This window comes from Primulina eburnea, chromosome 10, assembly GCF_022965805.1.
Source record: "Primulina eburnea isolate SZY01 chromosome 10, ASM2296580v1, whole genome shotgun sequence".
Taxonomy (NCBI): Eukaryota; Viridiplantae; Streptophyta; class Magnoliopsida; order Lamiales; family Gesneriaceae; genus Primulina; species Primulina eburnea.
Window position 1 is genome coordinate 29,878,015 of NC_133110.1, and position 18,242 is coordinate 29,896,256.

General features: G+C 39.0%; 1 protein-coding gene across 1 annotated transcript; it reads left to right on the plus strand.

Annotated features, from left to right (window-relative positions):
• Positions 1–15,909: 15,909 nt before the first annotated feature.
• LOC140802842 (uncharacterized) lies at positions 15,910–17,900 on the plus strand. Its single transcript, XM_073158459.1, has 3 exons — positions 15,910–16,990; positions 17,207–17,706; positions 17,856–17,900. Exons 1-3 carry the CDS (start codon positions 15,910–15,912, stop codon positions 17,898–17,900), a joined length of 1,626 nt encoding a protein of 541 aa, XP_073014560.1.
• The last annotated feature ends 342 nt before the right edge of the window (positions 17,901–18,242 follow it).

An 18,242-nucleotide genomic window follows, 5' to 3' on the forward strand; every position in this document is an offset into this window, starting at 1 on the left:
ACCCCACTTCTGGCACTTTGCCGGTCCATATTTCATATGGAGTCTTTTCATGATTTTTATTAATCATAGATCGATTCTGAGTAAAACATGCTGTGTTAATGGCTTCAGCCCAAAATTTTTGCGAGATACCGTATTCAGCCAGCATGGTTCTAGCTGCTTCTTTCAATGTGCGGTTTCTTCTTTCTGCTACTCCATTTTGTTGGGGCGATCTTGCAGCTGATAGCTCATGTTTAATCCCATGATCTTCAAGATAGGATGATAGATATTTGTTCAGAAATTCAGTTCCTTTATCACTTCTGATTCTGTTAATGTTTTCCCTCTTTTCATTGTGAAGTCTCTTGAGCAGCTTGATTAGATGATCAGCAGTTTGATCTTTGGAGCCAAGAAATATTACCCATGTAAATCTAGAATAATCATCAATGACAACGAGAGTGTATTTCTTTCCCCCTAAGCTCATTACCGGGATTGGTCCAAATAGATCCATGTGAAGAAGATCTAGACATTTATTTGAAGAATGTCTACCTTTGCTTTTAAAAGTTGATCGAACCTGTTTTCCAAGCTGACAAGCATTGCATACTTTATCTTTGGCAAAATCAACGTTAGGCAGTCCAGATACTAACTTAAGCTTACTAATGGTAGAGATGGATTTGAAATTTAGATGATTTAGTCGTTTATGCCATAGCCAATTTTTATTTCCATTTAAAGCAACGAAACAAGTAGATGTATTTAAATTTTGATCATTCCATTCTACCCTATAAGTATTTTGACTTCGATAACCAGTCAACACTGTGTAACCTGCAGTGGTTTTAACCATGCATTTTTCTTTATGAAATTCAACCGTGTACCCATTGTCGCAAAGTTGACTTATACTGATCAGATTGTAGCATAAGTTTTCTACTAACAGAACATCTTTGATGATAATTTTGCCATGAGTAATCTTACCCTTACCCATAGCTTTACCTTTAGAGTTGTCACCGAAAGTGATTGTTGGTCCTTTGAGATCTACAATTTCTGATAAGAGATCTTTATTTCCAGTCATATGTCTTGAGCATCCACTGTCTAGGAATCATGATGACTTTTCTATGTTCTTCTTCTTTAGTTCCTGACAATGAAAGATTGGTACCCCTTTTATTTGGGTCCAGGGTTAATTAGCCCCTTAGGAATCCACACTTGAATTATCCTTGCGGATTTTTTTTGATATGTTCCAGGGTAATCATGATCAAAAGTGGACTCTGGTGAATGCAGTACATGTTGTTTGGGCCTTTGATTATCATCATTCAATCTATACATCTTTTGAACTGGTCGACAATTGTAGTAATTGTAAGGTCTGATTTTTAAGTAATGTCTGGTTGACCCTTCGTATCCAGTTGGATTTGGCCTGAGTTTGTGCCAAAATTGTTTGGATTCATAACCCAAACCACATCGCCTCCCGTTGTTCTTAAGATTTATGTTTTGAATGCCTTGAACCGTAGGCTCATCATGTTCATATACCGAGCTAGATCTGACAAATTTAATTGATCTTAAACTGTCTTTTTCTAGCAACGGTTGAGTTGAAGCTTCTGAGGTATTACAATCATTTATGCAGTAACCGAGCCCAGTTCTATCCCCGGCTGGTTTCTGCATTTCATGTATCTTATCAAGAGAAGCAGAGGACTTGTTCCACATGTTGATGGTGCTTAATAAACGTTTGTTTTCTTTTAAAGTAGCATGGAACAGTTTTCGTAAATCATCATTCTCAGCTGCTATCAGACTTAGCTTGACTTTTAAACTTTCAACCTCTTTGTGCTGCGAACAGCTGGAGAGAGTTAGTTTGTTTTTCAAGTCTTTCTTTTCTGTATCAGCTTCATTGAATTTCTTATATAGTCCTTTGAACTCATTCACCATCTCGTTAAGTGCTGTAACAAGATCTTCACGTGTAAATTCTTCAGAATTAAAATCAAATACCATTTCATCAGTAGCTTCTTGATCTTCCTTGGCCATAAGACATTCGACTCTTTCGTCTTCACTTTCACTCGAAGATTCTTCAGAAGAAGACTTTTCTGATTCTGTTTCAGCCCATTTGCCTTTATCTTCTTCTGCAACCAAAACTTTCTGACTCCTTTTCTTGAAGAACTTCTTGTCGTTTTTGAATCGTCTTCTATTTTCCGGCTTCTTTTCATCCTTCTTTGGCTTATTGCATTCTGCAATAAAATGTCCCTTCTTTCCACAGTTAAAACACCCTTTACCATCCTCAGTATGGTCTTTTTTGAAGTAAGGTTTATTCATTTGAGATTGATTTTTGCGCATAAATTTACCAAATTTTTTAACGAACAAAGACATAGCTTCATTGGTTAGTTGCTCAGCCGATTTCTTACTTGTGGACTCTTCGACCGGAAGAGTCACTGTAGCTGCTGCCAAGACTTTTGTTTGTTGGGTTGTGGACGGCTCTTCTTCAGTTCGTATTCCTAGCTCAAATTCATATGCCTTGAGATCAGCAAATAAATCATGTAGTTCCAGTTTGTTTAGATCTTTGGATTCGCGCATAGCTATTGTTTTCACATCCCACTCTCTGGGAAGAGCTCTCATGACCTTTAAAGCAATTTCTCTGTTGGAGTATTCTTTTCCAAGTGAGGTAAGTTCGATGATAATGCTGCTGAATCGCTCATCAAATTCTGCAAGAGTTTCTCCTGGCTTCATCTTTGCATTGTCAAATTTTTGAATAGCCACTGTCAGTTTGTTCTCTTTGGTCTGATCATTTCCTTCGCACAGTTGAGTGAGTTTTTCCCATATTTCTTTTGCAGTAGTGCAGGTCTTGATTTTGGCGAACATGTTCTTATCAAGAGTTTTATAGAGAATGTCTTTTGCTACGTTGTCTAAGTTTGCTTTCTTTTTATCTTCAGCGGTCCATTCAGATCTGTGCTTCTCCATCATTTGATGAGCACCTTCAGTTATCCCAACAGCCGTGTTTGCTTTCATTATCTTCATTGGTCCATCAGTAATTACAAACCACATATCGTCATCCTGAGCTGCCAGATGTGCCTGCATACGAATTTTCCAATCGTCATAATCTTCTTTGGAAAACATAGGGATTTTGTTGAAAGAAGCCATATTATTCAAGATATATCAATGTTTGAGAAGAACCCGCTCTGATACCAATTGTTAGGATCGAGAAAGAGTTAAGAGGGGGGGTGAATGAACTCTTTCACATTTTCTTTTGTAAAATATATTTTCAACCGTTTTTAGGCGGTTCGAAATACTTCTCTCTCAAACGGTCGAAAGAGGTGAACCACAGAAATGTGCGGAAGATGGTTCACTTCCTTTTGACAGATATTTCTCAAATATTTAGTGATCTAAACAACAAGAATATCAATAACAGATTGCATAAGATAAATGACACAGTATTTTATGGATGTTCGGAGATTAAATACTCCTACGTCACCCCTTCTTCCTTGGTAGGAAGGAATCCACTAAAAGACTTTGACTTTACAAATCGTTTGTAACAGCCCAATCCAATCAGGACTTATCCCATTGCCTGTTTTGGAACTCCTAGTGATCACTTTACACTTCTGGATGTTTACGAACCCTCAGTTCACCAGACTTCCAAACTTTAATCAAGTAACCATAGGTTATTGATAAAGCAGTAGTTTGTTTTGGTAGCACGAAAGGATCCTTGAGAGATCAAATATGTGACTGTAAAGCTGCGTGCAAATGAGCGATAATGAAGATATGAACTGTGAATGCGCTCTAAGATTTTTGTGAAGGCAAGCTGAAAGACTTCTTTCAATCAGTGTTAGAGTTGTGTAGCTTGCTTGTCTAGCTTTCATTTCTTTCCAGATAATATAACCGAGTGATGTAACGGTCAGAAAGTACATTTACCGTAAACCTGAGCTCCTGAATCAGATGAGTCATTTTCTCATTTATGAGCAATAAATACTTGTATTTAAACTTCCTTTTGCTTATCATAAATTTGAAGCTCTTTTCTTGAGGTTTACTCCTTTGAGCGACTGTACATGCAGCAGTAGGATATGAAAACTGTCTCTGAATGTCTTTTCTAGGAAAGAGTTATTAATGCATATCTTCCTTGGAATTGATGTGAGATCGTTGACTTTCGAGAATTTGAATTGCATTCAACCGGTCAGGGAATGTTGGAAAGCAATAAGTAGATCTCTTAAATGAAACGACTGAACCATAAGGAATAGACGGTTGAAAACTAGCGGTTGAGAATTTCTAACCGCGGTTGAGAATTTCTAACCGCGGTTGATTTCTAATTTATCATATACCAAAATTCCTGAAATTTCATTTTTTAACAGCATGCCTAGGACTATTGTTTCTGGTCGCGGTGTTAAATTCTTGAGTTACTTTTGGAAGACTTTATGGGCTGAACTTGGCACAAAATTGTTGTTTTCTACTACTTGTCATCCTCAAACGGATGGACAAACTGAATTTGTCAATAGAACTTTGGGAACACTTTTGCGTGCTATTCTTAAAAAGAACTTGGATTGACATTTCTATGGACTTTATTTTGGGGTTGCCTAGGACTAAGAAGGGGAGGGATTCTATTTTTGTTGTTGTGGATAGATTCTCTCAGAACCGATGATGCTTCAAACAATGCGGATTTGTTCTTTAGAGAAGTCGTTAGGTTGCATGGCATGACTAGGACTATTGCTTCTGATCGCGATGTTAAATTCTTGAGTTACTTTTGGAATAAATTATGGGCTAAACTTGGCACAAAATTGTTGTTTTCTACTACTTGACATCCTCAAACGGATGGAAAAACTGAAGTTGTCAAGAGAACTTTGGGAACACTTTTGCGTGATATTCTTAAAAAAAACTTGGATTGACATTTCTATGGACTTTATTTTGGGGCTGCCTAGGACTAAGAAGGGGAGGGATTCTATTTTTGTTGTTGTGGATAGATTCTCTAAGATGGCACATTTTATAGCTTGTGATAAAACCGATGATGCTTCAAACATTGCGGATTTGTTCTTTAGAGAAGTCGTTAGGTTGCATGGCATGCCTAGGACTATTATTTCTGGTCGCGGTGTTAAATTCTTGAGTTACTTTTGGAAGACTTTATGGGATAAACTTGGCACAAAATTGTTGGTTTCTACTACTTGTCATCCTCAAACGGATGGACAAACTGAAGTTGTCAATATAACTTTGGGAACACTTTTGCGTGATATTCTTAAAAAGAACTTGGATTGACATTTCTATGGACTTTATTTTTGGGTTGCCTAGGACTAAGAAGGGGAGGGATTCTATTTTTGTTGTCGTGGATAGATTCTCTAAGATGGCACATTTTATAGCTTGTCATAAAACCGATGATGCTTCAAACAAGGCGGATTTGTTCTTTAGAGAACTCGCTAGGTTGCTTGGTATGCCTAGGACTATTGTTTCTGGTCGCGATGTTAAATTCTTGAGTCACTTTTGGAATACTTTATGGGCTAAACTTGGCACAAATTGTTGGTTTCTACAACTTGTCATCCTCAAACGGATGGACAAACTGAAGTTGTCAACAGAACTTTGGGAACACTTTTGCGTGCTATTCTTAAAATAAACTTGGATTGACATTTCTATGGACTTTATTTTGGGGTTGCCTAGGACTAAGAAGGGGAGGGATTCTATTTTTGTTGTTGTGGATAGATTCTCTAAGATGGCACATTTTATAGCTTGTCATAAAACCGATGATGCTTCAAACATTGCGGATTTGTTCTTTAGAGAAGTCGTTAGGTTGCATGGCATGCCTAGGACTATTGTTTCTGGTCGCGGTGTTTAATTATTGAGTTACTTTTGGAAGACTTTATGGGCTAAACTTGACACAAAATTGTTTGTTTCTACTACTTGTCATACTCAAACGGATGGACAAACTGAAGTTGTCAATAGAACTTTGGGAACACTTTTGCGTGATATTCTTAAAAAGAACTTGGATTGACATTTCTATGGACTTTATTTTGGGGTTGCCTAGGACTAAGAAGGGGAGGGATTCTATTTTTGTTGTTGTGGATAGATTCTCTAAGATGACACATTTTATAGCTTGTCATAAAAACGATGATGCTTCAAACATGGCGGATTTGTTCTTTAGAGAAGTCGCTAGGTTGCATGGCATGCCTGGGATTATTGTTTCTGGTCGCGATGTTAAATTCTTGAGTTACTTTTGGAATACTTTATGGGCTAAACTTGGCACAAAATTGTTGGTTTCTACTACTTGTCATCCTCAAACGGATGGACAAACTGAAGTTGTCAATATAACTTTGGGAACACTTTTGCGTGATATTCTTAAAAAGAACTTGGATTGACATTTCTATGGACTTTATTTTTGGGTTGCCTAGGACTAAGAAGGGGAGGGATTCTATTTTTGTTGTCGTGGATAGATTCTCTAAGATGGCACATTTTATAGCTTGTCATAAAACCGATGATGCTTCAAACAAGGCGGATTTGTTCTTTAGAGAACTCGCTAGGTTGCTTGGTATGCCTAGGACTATTGTTTCTGGTCGCGATGTTAAATTCTTGAGTTACTTTTGGAATACTTTATGGGCTAAACTTGGCACAAATTGTTGGTTTCTACAACTTGTCATCCTCAAACGGATGGACAAACTGAAGTTGTCAACAGAACTTTGGGAACACTTTTGCGTGCTATTCTTAAAATAAACTTGGATTGACATTTCTATGGACTTTATTTTGGGGTTGCCTAGGACTAAGAAGGGGAGGGATTCTATTTTTGTTGTTGTGGATAGATTCTCTAAGATGGCACATTTTATAGCTTGTCATAAAACCGATGATGCTTCAAACATTGCGGATTTGTTCTTTAGAGAAGTCGTTAGGTTGCATGGCATGCCTAGGACTATTGTTTCTGGTCGCGGTGTTTAATTATTGAGTTACTTTTGGAAGACTTTATGGGCTAAACTTGACACAAAATTGTTTGTTTCTACTACTTGTCATACTCAAACGGATGGACAAACTGAAGTTGTCAATAGAACTTTGGGAACACTTTTGCGTGATATTCTTAAAAAGAACTTGGATTGACATTTCTATGGACTTTATTTTGGGGTTGCCTAGGACTAAGAAGGGGAGGGATTCTATTTTTGTTGTTGTGGATAGATTCTCTAAGATGACACATTTTATAGCTTGTCATAAAAACGATGATGCTTCAAACATGGCGGATTTGTTCTTTAGAGAAGTCGCTAGGTTGCATGGCATGCCTGGGATTATTGTTTCTGGTCGCGATGTTAAATTCTTGAGTTACTTTTGGAATACTTTATGGGCTAAACTTGGCACAAAATTGTGTGTTTCTACTACTTGTAATCCTCAAACGGATGGACAAACTGAAGTTGTCAACAGAACTTTGGGAACACTTTTGCGTGCTATTCTTAAAAAGAACTTGGATTGACATTTATATGAACTTTATTTTGGGGTTGCCTAGGTGATGTGAATCTTGACACGAATAAATAGCAAATATGATTAAAAGAGAATCCGCTCCCTCTATTCAATTACGATAATAAGATTCGTGTTGTTTTCTTGATCTTTTTAATCAAGTATTGTTGTGATATTCACCTCTAGACTACGAAAAGTCTAGCAACAAATAAACACGGAATAAACAATCGAAATTTAGAACGAACCTTCGAAGAACGATGCCTACGACAATCCGCACAAGATCGACCGACAAACGCCACAAAGTTAAAAACTTTGATAAGTTTGATTTTGGATTTACAAAGCTAAGCTTTGAAAAGGTTGAGAGAAAATCTCACAAGTTTGATGAAACTCAAAATAATGTGTATTGTGTGTAAAATTTCGTCCAAGATAGGTCTTATATCAAAAAGATAACAAAAATCTAGTTTCCTAACAAAATAAAACTCTAAAGAAGGTAAATTTTCTCGCCCAAAACTCTAAGACACGGACCCTGTGTAGCCCTCCGTGTCCGGGTCCGTGTACACTCGGGAATAAGCTCAGCTGGAAACAAGGGACACGGACCCCGTGCTCACCTCCGTGTAGACACTGTCTTCGCCAATGTAATAGGGCACGGACCCCGTGCCTGGGTCCGTCGTCGGGTCCTTGTAGACTCGGTTGATGAAATTAATGCTTGAATCATATTCCTTTGGCCTTCCAACAAACTCCCATGCATCACGACCCCTTCATGCCTACTCATTACTCCCTGTAGTGCCTCCTTGAACTTCTTTAGTCGACCCCTCGTGACTGGTCCCTCCAGCAACTGCAACAGATCCCATGCTTTCCTTAGAGCTTGGCCATCCATGTTCGCATCATCCTCCCCTTCTTGAAGAGGATTTGTCCTCAAATCTAGCTCATCACCTACATCAAACAACGACAAGTCACTAACATTAAAAGTAGAACTAACATTATACTCACCTGGCAAGTCGAGTTTGTAGGCATTGTCATTGATCCTCTCAAGAACTTGGAATGGTCCATCGCCCCTAGGTAATAGCTTTGAACGACGCTTTTCAGGGAACCTTTCCTTCCTCAAGTGTAACCAAACCCAATCACCTTTCTCAAATATCACCTTCTTCTTCCCTTTGTTGGCTTGCTTAGCATATTGTTCGTTTCTCTTTTCAACATTGGCCTTGACCTTCTCATGCAAACTCCTAACAAATTCAGCCTTCTTCTTGCCATCCATGTTTAACCTTTCACTCACAGGTAAAGACATCAAATCTAACGGAGTTAAAGGATTAAAACCATACACAATTTCAAATGGCGAATAATTAGTAGTAGAATGCACGCAACGATTATATGCAAACTCAACAAATGGCAAGCAATTTTCCCAACTCTTTAAGTTCTTTTTATGGATAGCACGTAATAAAGTTCCTAGCGTCCTATTTACTACCTCAGTTTGACCATCAGTTTGAGGATGACGGGTCGTAGAGAACATTAATTTAGTGCCAAGTTTAGCCCATAAAGTCTTTCAAAAGTAACTTAAAAACTTAACATCACGGTCAGACACAATAGTCCTAGGCATGCCATGCAACCTAACGACTTCTCTAAAGAACAAGTCCGCAATGTTAGAAGCATCATCGGTTTTGTGACAAGCAATAAAATGTGTCATCTTAGAAAACCTATCCACAACAACAAATATAGAGTCCCTCCCCTTCTTTATCCTAGGTAACCCCAAAACAAAGTCCATAGAGATATCAACCCAAGGTTCACTTGGGACGGGAAGTGGTGTATATAATCCATGTGGTTGTGTCCTAGACTTAGCTTGTCTACAAGTTATACACTTCTCACAAACACGCTCAACGTCACGATTCATGTGTGGCCAATAGAAATGTTCATGTAATGCACTCAAAGTTTTAGCCACACCAAAGTGTCCCATTAATCCACCCCCATGTGCCTCCCTAACAAGTAGTTCACGAATGGATGATTTAGGGATGCACAACCTATCTTCTCTAAACAAGAAACCATGATGCAAATAAAATTTGTCATGTGGACCATGCATACAAGTTTCAAACAAACTCTTAAAGTCCTCATCTAACACATACAATTCCTTCACATGCTCAAACCCCAAAACTTTTGACTCCAAGGTAGAGATTAGTACGTACCTTCGTGATAGTGCGTCGGCCACTACATTTTCCTTACCTTGCTTGTATTTGATGATGTAGGGGAATGTCTCTATGAATGCCACCCACTTGGCATGCCGCTTGTTCAGCTTTTGTTGCCCCTTAAGGTGCTTTAAGGATTCATGATCCGTATGAATCACAAACTCCTTAAGCCTCAAGTAGTGCTGCCACGTCTCTAGGGTCCTCACAAGTGCGTAGAACTCCTTATCATACGTGGGGTAGTTCAGCACTACTCCATTGAGCTTCTCACTAAAGTATGCCACCGGCCGCCCTCCTTGCATCAACACTCCACCAATACCTACACCTGAAGCATCACATTCAATTTCAAAAGTATAAGAAAAATCAGGTAAAACAAGTAAAGGCGCATTAATTAATTTTTGCTTAATGAGATTGAAGGACTTCTCTTGCTCCTCGCCCCAATGAAATGGAACGTTCTTCCTGATCACTGCCGTCATTGGAGCTGCCAATGTGCTAAATCTTTTACAAACCTCCTATAGAAGCTTGCAAGACCATGAAAACTTCGGACTTGTCCAACAGTAGTAAGCGTTGTCCAATCTCGAATAGCACTTACCTTGTCTTCATCAACGTGTATACCCTGTGAGCTTACCACAAAACCAAGGAAGACAAGTTTGCTAGTACAAAAATCACATTTCTTCAAGTTAGCATACAAATTTTCAGCCCTTAATTTGATTAGCACAAGTTTCAAGTGGTTAACATGCTCATCCAAGTTTTTGCTATACACTAGGATATCATCAAAATATACCACAACAAATTTTCCTATATGTGCACGCAAAACATGATTCATTAACCTCATAAAGGTGCTAGGTGCATTAGTTAAGCCAAAAGGCATAACCATCCACAACCCGTACTTGGTTTTAAACGCAGTTTTCCACTCATCACCTTCCCTCATCCTAATTTGATGATAGCCACTCTTCAAGTCAATTTTGCTAAAAATGCAAGAATCATGCAATTCATCTAACATATCATCTAGTCTAGGTATGGGGTGCCTATACTTAATGGTTATGTTATTGATTGCCCTACAATCTACACACATACGCCATGAGCCATCTTTCTTAGGAACTAATAAAACAGGTAACGCACAAGGTGACATGGACTCACGCACAAAACCCATATCTAACAACTCACTTACCTGCTGTTGAAGCTCCTTAGTCTCCTCCGGATTGCTCCTATAAGCCGGACGATTTGGCAATGCACTCCCGGGCACCAAATCAATTTGGTGCTCGATTCCCCTCAATGGTGGTAAGCCTTGAGGTACCTCCTCCGGAAACACATCTTCAAATTCCTGCAAAAGTGAAACAATAACGCTCGGAAGGGATCCGGCTATATCACTTGTGTTAAGGAGGATCTCCTTGTAAAGAATTAACACAAGTGGTTCATGTGTGTGCAACAATTGTTTTAACTCACCTTTTTGGGCCATATATGATTTCTTTTTGGCCTCTTTCCTCTCCTTTTCTTTTCCCTCATTTTCTTTCCTCTCTTTTTTTGTTTTTATGGCTATCTCACTCTTTTGATCACTCTTTTTTTTCAGCCACTTCATTTTTGTTTTCAAAGGCCATCTCACTTTTTAATTCACTCCTTTTTTTGGCCTCATCTCTCTTTTTCTTTTTCAATTGGTCCTCCAACACTTGCTTTGGGGACAAAAGAAGGAATACAATGGATTTTTTCTTTAAAACAAATGAATAACGATTTTTGAACCCATCATGAGTAACGTGCCTATCAAATTGCCATGGTCTACCCAACAAAATATGACAAGCATGCATGGGCACCACGTCACACAAAACCTCTTCCACATACTTCCCAATAGAAAAGGACTCTAGAACTTGCCTATTTACTTTCACCTCCGCACAATCATTCAACCATTGAAGCCTATATGGTTGAGAGTGTTTTATTGTAGGCAATCCCAATTTTTTCACTATCTCAACACTAGCCACATTAATGCAACTCCCCCCATCTAAGATTACATTGCAAACCTTACCATTCACAAAACATCTAGTGTGGAACAAATTCTCCCTTTGGCTAGTCTCCTCATTCTTGACTTGGGCACTCATGGTTCGCCTAGTCACTAGCGCTTCTCCTATAACCGCTACATATCCCTCATCGGGATCCTCCAACGCAGGCATATCATCATCACTACCCTCGCCATCTCCCTCACTTTGAGACTCATACTCACCATACTCATTCAAAAACATTACCCTCTTATTAGGACACTCACTAGCAATATGACCCAACCCTTGACATCTAAAACATTTAGTATCTCTAGAACGAGTGGAAGGAATTTCAGTTTTACCTTGCACTCCGTGTCTAGGTGCCTCTTGCTTTGTCTCAATCTTAGGCTTGGTCAACACTTTACTATCATCACGTTTTGCCACATTTGGTCGCCAAGAAGAAGACGTACCTCCAGTTTGGTTGGTGCGGCCAAGTCCATGCCTTTTGAGTTGTTGTTCCACCTTTATGGCCATTTGTGAAAGGGGATCGGTTACGGTGACCGGAAGCGTAACAGAAGTTTAAAATTTCTAATTTTTCATGAATATTTTCGGCCACCTTGATTTAATGTGTAGCAAATACAATAAACACAAAATATGACATTCATAGTGTTTTTAGAAATTACCTATCAATCTCTTGAGATTGATGATGGCTCCAACTTAGTTGATATACAACTAAGCTCTTGATGGCAAGACAATCTACAAGCTTCACCTTGTTCTTGAATCTTTCCTTCAAAATTAGGCCCACCACCAACTAGTTAGAACCACCCTAATTTTACACTAGAAAAATTAGAGTATTTTCATTGAGAAGTGTAGGCTTTCCTCAACAATTGAAAAAAGAAAAATGAGGGGAAAATGAATAGTAATTTCGGCCACTATTCATGCTAGGAGAGAAGGAGAGACATTTTTTTTGTTTTGTGAAAAGTTAAAGTAAAAAAGTTGCATGCCATGCCTAGATAATAGAAAAATTTGTCTCCCAATCTTTCACCTCCCTTGCATGCCTTTCTATTTGGGTTTGTAACAATTACAAAGCCCATGGACTTTTATTTAAATGTTCCAAACACATTTGAGACCATTTAACCATTGCTTGATTTTACTCAAGCCCACTAGTCTAATAATTATTTTTAATTGGGCTCTACAAGACCCAATATCGCTTAATTAATTCAACACTTGAATTAATATAATTATTTGGACTCTATTAGGCCCACTAGTGTTTAATTAGTTCAACACTTGAATTAATTTAATTTAGTCCATAATAATGTTTATGAAAATCACAATTTTCAAATACATTATTTGTTTGGCCAACTTTTAATTTAGGAACACTTCCATAAATTAAAATTTACATTTCTCTCAACGGGATCTAGAAAGCTAGTACTTGTGTGGCCCTCAATGGTTCATTGATACAACTAGCCGTGGGTTCACATCACCATGTGATTCGGACTAAACATGTCCTTATATTAGCATACCCCAATTGCTCCATTCTTACTTATCAACTCCTAGATAACAAAAATGTCAGAACTCAAGTCTGATAGTACCCAACCAACCATGTTAAACGCCTAGCAGCATCGCTTACATGGTTCCCTAGGTATCAAATAATAGTGCCTGCAAGAACCATTCAATTATGGTTAGCGTACAGTACGGTTCCTTCAACTCATATATCCCGACCGATTCGACAATCATTGGTTTATCGAGAGTTGTCAATGAATCGATACTATGTGTCATGTCGTAGTTGCATCGATGGTGTAATCTATGAAACCCATTCATAATTACCACCATACTCTGATCAGAGATTTCAACCTACATACACATGATAACACATAGGATATCCATACCCGAAGGTAAGCGGTGACACCCCGACTACAATGCATCAACTCCTATATGTTTCGACAAAACACCCAACCTTGCCACCTGATGACCCCTTGAGAGTCGGTAAACAAGTCAAAGTGTAATTCTAGCACATAGAGTCTCAATGTTGTCCCGGGTCATAAGGACTAATGGTGTAAAACCATAAACCAGGTTGTTTCCACTCGATAAGTGAGAACCACTTGGAAAGTCCTTTTATGGAGGGTTGTTTAGTGCACTCTACCCGGAGCACATATCTGCATGCTCGAACATCACAATGTCCCCTACCAATGAAACATGGTACTCACATCGCAGATATTAGTCTCGAACTCTAGCGGCTTATATCCTTCTTAGCGGCGGCTGAATCGACTAGGAACTATTTAGAATATACAATATTCCAAATATGAGTTTCATGATACTCATCAAATGAGCATCTCATATTGTGGGGACCCGGACGCTAATTCATTCCTTAATCGTCGTTAGGAATAAGTCAAACAATTATAATAAACAGGGTCTAAATTTTTTTTTTAAATTATACAGCGGAAACGTAATGTAATTAAATTCAAATTACATATTAAACATAACATACAATTATTGTATGATCTACAATAATCCAACTAGGTTCAACTACAAGTCAGTGCTGAATCCTAAGTTGCTTCAAAGCCCGGATCTCCACGCTATCTATGTGAGAACCCGAAAATTTCGACCGAAGCAAATCAAGTAAGTAATATAAAAATTATTTAAAATGAGTTCAGTAATTTTTATTTTAACTAAACAACTGGAATAATAACTTAAATCTCATCAAATTTAACTCGAGAAAGTAGATTCTAAGCTCGGGGATTAGCTCAACAGGAGGTCAAGCTACAAGTAACCGTATCCATTTAAGTGTTGCCAAGGGAGGAGTAAAACCCCAGCTCAAGGACACAATCTTTCAGCTCAAGGAAGCTAGACTATGTTTGTCCTAAAATGAGAGCTAAAGGATTGGACAAGCTAATGGTGTAAGAAATGATCTTTGAGGAAATCCATGGAAGAGCTAAAGGATGAGCTAGGAGATCAAGACACAATAATGATGCAAGAAATGGCTTTTGATGCTTGGTATGGAGCTTGATGATTTAATAACCTTTGACCACCATTACTCCATTTCTTGGAGGCCAAGGGGACGGCTAAGGGGAGGCAAAGGGGCAAGGGATTTTCTATAAATAGGACTCTAGGATGATAGAAAAGGTTACCCCAAGAAAACCTCAAAATTTCGGCTTCTTCCCCCTTCTCAAACCACTCGGCCGAAATTTCAAGGAAGAAAAGAAGCTCGGGCGATTGATGTGCTGGAGTTTTGCGTCATCATACTGTCGAAGTGAAAGCAGTATTTTTGAAAAATACGCCGAGGTGCTGCGGGAATTCCAAGAAAGAATTTCATATAACAATTCAGGTAAGTGGGTTTTTGATATGTATTCGTTTGTATTTTTAAACTTGAATATGTATATCATGACATGCATGTATGTGTGTCTTCATTTTCGAAAATTGCTAAGACATTCTATCTTAAAATTTCGATCGATTATGTGTTCTCTTCTGTGCTTCGAAATTCTTTGATTCCGCTGTGTCAGTATGAAAACTCTGAAATCTGAAAATCTGAAAAGTTCTGTCTGATACTTCTGAATTCTGTTTGCACTGTTACGATTCGAATTTGAAATGGGACGAGAATTGTGATTCTGTCTGGCCCCCATTGGTGGGTATAAAACCATGTTCTGTTCGGCCCCCATTGGTGGGTATAAAACCATGTTCTGGCCTCACCCCTTAGAGGACTAACATATTGGGGACAATTTGACCATGGAAATGAGATGAGTAACAGTGTTCTGTCTGTTCTGATATGTTCTGTTCCGAATTGAAATGATCTGTATTGCTTCTGTTTTGTTCTGAATCATTTGGTAAGTTATGTCTCTTATTCAATTCGTTTCCGTTGTGCCAAGTTAAGAATATTAGTTTTGAAAGTATGTTAAAGAAATGTTTTAAGGAATTAAGTTCTATATGTATCTTCGGAATCGATCGACCCCCACTTGCTGAGTGTTTCTCAAAACACTCACCCCTTACAAATTTCAGATAAGAATGAGGAGCAACTGAATGAGGAAGAGCAAGATGCTTTCTGGGGTTGGTGAATCAGAGATCAAGATCAGAATTCAACATTTTGCTTTTCTTTCGTTTCCGCTATTAGAAACTCTGATGTATTTTATTCCTTTGTCATTGTAAGACAATATTTCATTTATGAAAAAGACTGGTTTGATTTGATACGAGGCTTTATTGTTTTCAATTTAATTGTTAAACAATGCCCGATGTCACCGATGATTCGGACTCGGGGCGTGACATTTAAGTGGTATCAGAGCTACCAGGTTCATAATCCCGCTGGGATTTTGATAGACAAAATTTGACAAAGTCAAATTTTGGCAAATGCCTAGTGCATCCCAATCTGAACCCAACCTTGATCTGTTCTCTAAAAATTCGAACAGCTCCAAAAATCTATCCTTTCGAAGATGGCAGGCAGACCACCCCGAAACAACCGTAACGCTCGGGATGCCAACCAAAACGATAATTCACCACCACCGCCACCACCCAGAGTAAACCTCAGTCAAGAGGATATGATGGCAATAGCAACTATCGTCGCTGCAACATTACAAGGATTTGTGAATCCACTGGCCAACGCCATCCAACCACCCCAAGAACCTCAGCCACGTGGGATTAAGTATCACTATGAATCTCTCAGAAGGAATCGAGTTCCAACTTCCGATGGGAACCCAGATCCGGAAGTCAGTCACAACTGGCTCAAGAACGTTGAAACACAACTACATCTACTGGAGGTACCGGAAGAATTGAGAGTGGAAGTCGTGACCCCGTTATTGGAGGATCGGGCTAGGAAATGGTGGGAAACTGTGTCGCTACCTTTAGCTGAAGTAGAAGATATCACGTGGCAAATTTTCAAAAGAGAATACTTGAAACAATACTATCCGGCCGAGTTTCGTCTACAAAAGCTGAATGAGTTTGAGAATTTCAGACAGTCACCAGATATGACAGTAATGGAGTACACGTCAAAATTCAACGATTTAGGAACTTACGTTCCGACAATCATGTCAGATGAGACGTTAAAAATGCACCGCTACAAGAAAGGACTAAACAGCCGAATTCAGTCGGCACTGGCAGTGTACAAACCAAGCAGCTTTGCGGACTTGATGGGCGCTGCAATGAGTGCAGAAACCGATATCAAGCGACGAGAAGAAGAAAACAAGAACAAGAGACCATTGAACAATCAATCCACGCAGAATAATCTCAAGTTCAAGAAACCAAATTATTCAGGAGGGTCCTTCAAAGGAAGTTTTGGCAGTAATGGTAGCACCGAAGGAAAATGGTGGGACACATGTCGACAAAAACATATTGGGGAATGTTATCGGAAGACAGGCGCTTGTTTCAAGTGCGGGATAGTGGGCCATAGAATTAAAGACTGTCCAGACAACAAGGACAAAGGGTCGGGACCCAACAAACAACATGAAAACAAAACAAATGCTCGGGTTTATGCCATAACCCAAGAGGAAGCCGATAATAGCAACGAAGTTGTGGCAGGTACCATCTTACTCAATAAAATGCCTGCATATGCTTTGTTTGATTGTGGTGCCACCCATTCGTTTGTGTCTAGAAGATATGCTAAGAAGCTTAAACTTGAGCATGATATTCTTAGTGAACCGTTAAGAGTAGCAACACCGGCTAGTAAAATAATCGAAACTCACAAAGTATATCGAAACTGTAAAATTTGCATCGGCAAACAAACTTTTGAAGTAGAATTGATTCAACTCAATATGGTGGAGTTTGACATCATTCTTGGAATGGACTGGTTAGCTAAGAACCATGCCATAGTAGACTGTCAGAAGAAAGAAATTAGACTTCAAACTCCAGCAAAGAGGGAAGTCTTATTTCACGGGAAATCCAAAGAAAGAAGATCCCTACTGTCAGCCTCACAAGCCTGGAAGGCTATAAAGGGAGGAGAAGATATTTACCTAGCTGTACTTAATGAAGTTAAAGGAGAAGAAGTTCCAAAGTTGGAAGAAATTTCAATTGTTAAAGAATTTCCAGACCTTTTTCCCGAAGAATTACCAGGAGAGATACCCAATAGAGAAGTAGAATTTGAAATCAACTTGGTCCCTGGTGCTGTACCAATCTCTAAAGCACCATACCGAATGGCTCCAGCTGAATTAAAAGAGCTGAAGGAACAACTGCAAGAGCTACTGGACAAGAAGCATGTTCGCCCCAGTGCATCACCGTGGGGAGCCCCAGTGCTTTTTGTAAAGAAAAAGGACGGAAGCATGAGGCTATGTATCGACTACCGGGAGCTAAACAAGATCACCATAAAGAATAAGTACCCACTCCCGAGAATAGATGATCTTTTCGATCAGTTAAAAGGAGCTAAAGTTTTCTCAAAACTTGATCTCAGGTCAGGTTACCATCAGTTAAAAGTCAAAACAGAAGATATCCCTAAGACTGCTTTTAGGACAAGGTATGGGCACTACGAATTCACGGTAATGCCGTTTGGTCTAACCAATGCTCCTGCAGCATTCATGGATCTTATGAACCGAGTATTCAAACCGTATCTCGATAAGTTCGTGGTAGTGTTCATAGATGACATCTTGGTGTACTCACCAAGTGAGGAAGAACATAGTGAGCATCTGCGTCTTACTTTGCAAACATTACGAGAGAAAGAACTCTATGCCAAATTCAAGAAGTGTGAATTCTGGCTGAAAAGTGTGGCGTTCCTAGGTCATATAATCTCAGAACAAGGGGTGTCAGTAGACCCTAAGAAAGTGGAGGCATTTAAAGATTG